The sequence below is a fragment of the Lactuca virosa genome, chromosome 5, assembly GCF_052849685.1.
Source record: "Lactuca virosa cultivar CGN04683 chromosome 5, Lactuca_virosa_CGN04683_v6, whole genome shotgun sequence".
NCBI classification, from domain to species: domain Eukaryota; kingdom Viridiplantae; phylum Streptophyta; class Magnoliopsida; order Asterales; family Asteraceae; genus Lactuca; species Lactuca virosa.
In genome coordinates, this window is record NC_136430.1 from 318,392,804 (window position 1) to 318,394,923 (window position 2,120).

The window sequence follows — 2,120 nt, forward strand, 5'->3', positions numbered from 1 at the left end:
CCTCCTCACTTCAATCTCTTCAATCTTGAAGTTTCCTTCCAAAGAGAACAATATTTACTCTCCAAAGCTCACACACATTCAAAAAAGCACTAAAGCACGGCTAGGGTTTCTCTCTGGAGAGTAAGGACGATGAGGGAGGCCACAAATGAGCCATAAGTTCTATAAATAGGGTAAAACCCCTGAAGATTAGGGTTTTCCTTTACAACGTCTACTCGTCGAGTTGGGGTCTTCCAACTCGTCGAATAGACCCTAAGTCCCGCGTCCAAAATGATCTCTACTCGACGAGTTGGAGCTCCCCAACTCGTCGAGTTCCAGTCTAAAACCCTAAAATCTTGAGAAATAAATGATACATGAAACGAGCGTTACAATGGCTCAGGTGAGAAATCATAAAATATATATTTCTTTAATTGAATATTAATTTTTTTATGTCTTATATGTTTCTATTAAATTTTTTATATCCTATATATTTTTATTAATTTTTTCGAAATAAATAGGTGAGGGGGCAAGGTTACGACGGAGCAAGTAATATGAGTGGTGCGTTCAACGGTTTGAAATTGTAAGTTTGTTGAATCAAGGGATTTCTCTTGTTTGAGCTGGAGATACTAGATATGATTCACATTATAGAACAATTGTAAGTTTGATGAATTTGTTTTCAGAAGTTGTTATGGTCCTTAAATATTTCAAAAAGGAGGGGTCTACTTTATCTAACGATAATCAAGCAAAGGGTATTTTTGTCATACTTCAAGACACTTGAGTTTTTGTTTCTTTTACACTTGATTTTGGAAATTCTAGGTCTCACGGATACCTTGTCAAATCATCTTAAAAAAAAGATCAAGATATTTTGGAAGCGACTTCGTTAGTAAAAGGGACAAAGAAAACATTGTTTGTTTTTAGAAAAGATGAGTTTCCAAAAATGTGGAAGAAAGTATGTTCTTTTTTGTGAAAAACATAGTATTGAAATTATGGACATGTCAGAATATTATGTTACTCCACGAAAGCGTAGGACCAATACAACTAGTCAACATCATTTTGATATTGTTATTTTTAACATGGTTTTGGATATGCAAATTCAAGAATTTAGGGATCGATTTAATGAAGTTGGCATGAAATTGATTGAGAACATGGCAGCTTTGAATTCTTGTGACTCATTTTATAGTTTTGATAAAGCAAAGTTGTTGAAGCTAAGCGAGATATACAACAATGATTTTGACGATTCAGAAATGGTGCATCTTAATGGGAAACTTGATATCTATTATCACTTTTTGCTCCATGATAAGAAATTTTTAAACTCGAATAGAATTGCGGATGTCTCTCGTTTGTTGGTGGAAACTGGGAAGCACCTCTATTTTTCTTTGGTTTACAGATTATTGAAACTAACTTTGGTTTTGCCCGTCACAACAGCAACCGTTGAACGGTATTTTTCTACAATGAAGTTGTTCAAAACCGATTTGCATAATAGAATAGGTGACGATTTTATGAATAGTGTTTTGATTTGTAGTGTAGAAAATAAGTACTCGAGAATGTTAAGACTGAAAATGTAATTACTCGCTTTCGAAAAATGAAAGAGCGAACATGTCAACTTTAAAACATAACTTTATTATGAAAGTCGAACTTTATGTCTGATAAAATTATGGTTTTTTTTATTATTGTATGTTACGTGATTTTTTTTTTTGTGATACCCCTTACTTTGACTTTGGCTCTGCCACTGTTAGAAATGACAAAATGCTCTTTTTATATGAACCGATAATGTCCATTGTAATTACATTAAACCAAATAGATGCGTATTTGGTCCAAAAATATAAATCTTACCAAACAACATGGACCAAAACTATAATTTACTCTTAATTTTATATCATGTGTATTTCTCTTACGAGTTAGGAGGGTACCTAGGAGCAATTGATATCCAACCTAGTTGGGTTGATGCATTGGGTTTTATACCCATAAGGGGCGTGAGACCGAAAATTCGATTGTCTTAAACTATCTCTTCTGGTGTTATATGTGTGAAATTTTTTTCCTGAAAATCCCTATGGGGGCTGGGTTTGCCCTGTAAATGAGCTTAAACCCGGGATGATGCTGAAATATTACGAGTAGACTTTCGTTTAATTTGTTTGCGGTTTCCA

At 34.0% G+C, this 2,120-nt stretch overlaps 1 protein-coding gene across 1 annotated transcript; it reads left to right on the top strand.

Moving 5' to 3' along the window:
• The first annotated feature begins 367 nt into the window (after window positions 1–367).
• On the top strand, window positions 368–1,541 carry LOC145113124 (uncharacterized). Its single transcript, XM_079049249.1, has 3 exons — window positions 368–376; window positions 495–556; window positions 953–1,541. The coding sequence occupies exons 1-3, from the start codon at window positions 368–370 to the stop codon at window positions 1,539–1,541; spliced, it is 660 nt and encodes a 219-aa protein (XP_078905375.1).
• Window positions 1,542–2,120: the final 579 nt, after the last annotated feature.

What these genes read in the sequence shown, in the direction of transcription:
- LOC145113124 (XM_079049249.1), top strand. An exon ending in GCGTTCAACGGTTTGAAATT is followed by an intron (nt 557 to 952) that starts GTAAGTTTGTTG and finishes TGAAAAACATAG; the next exon opens with TATTGAAATTATGGACATGT.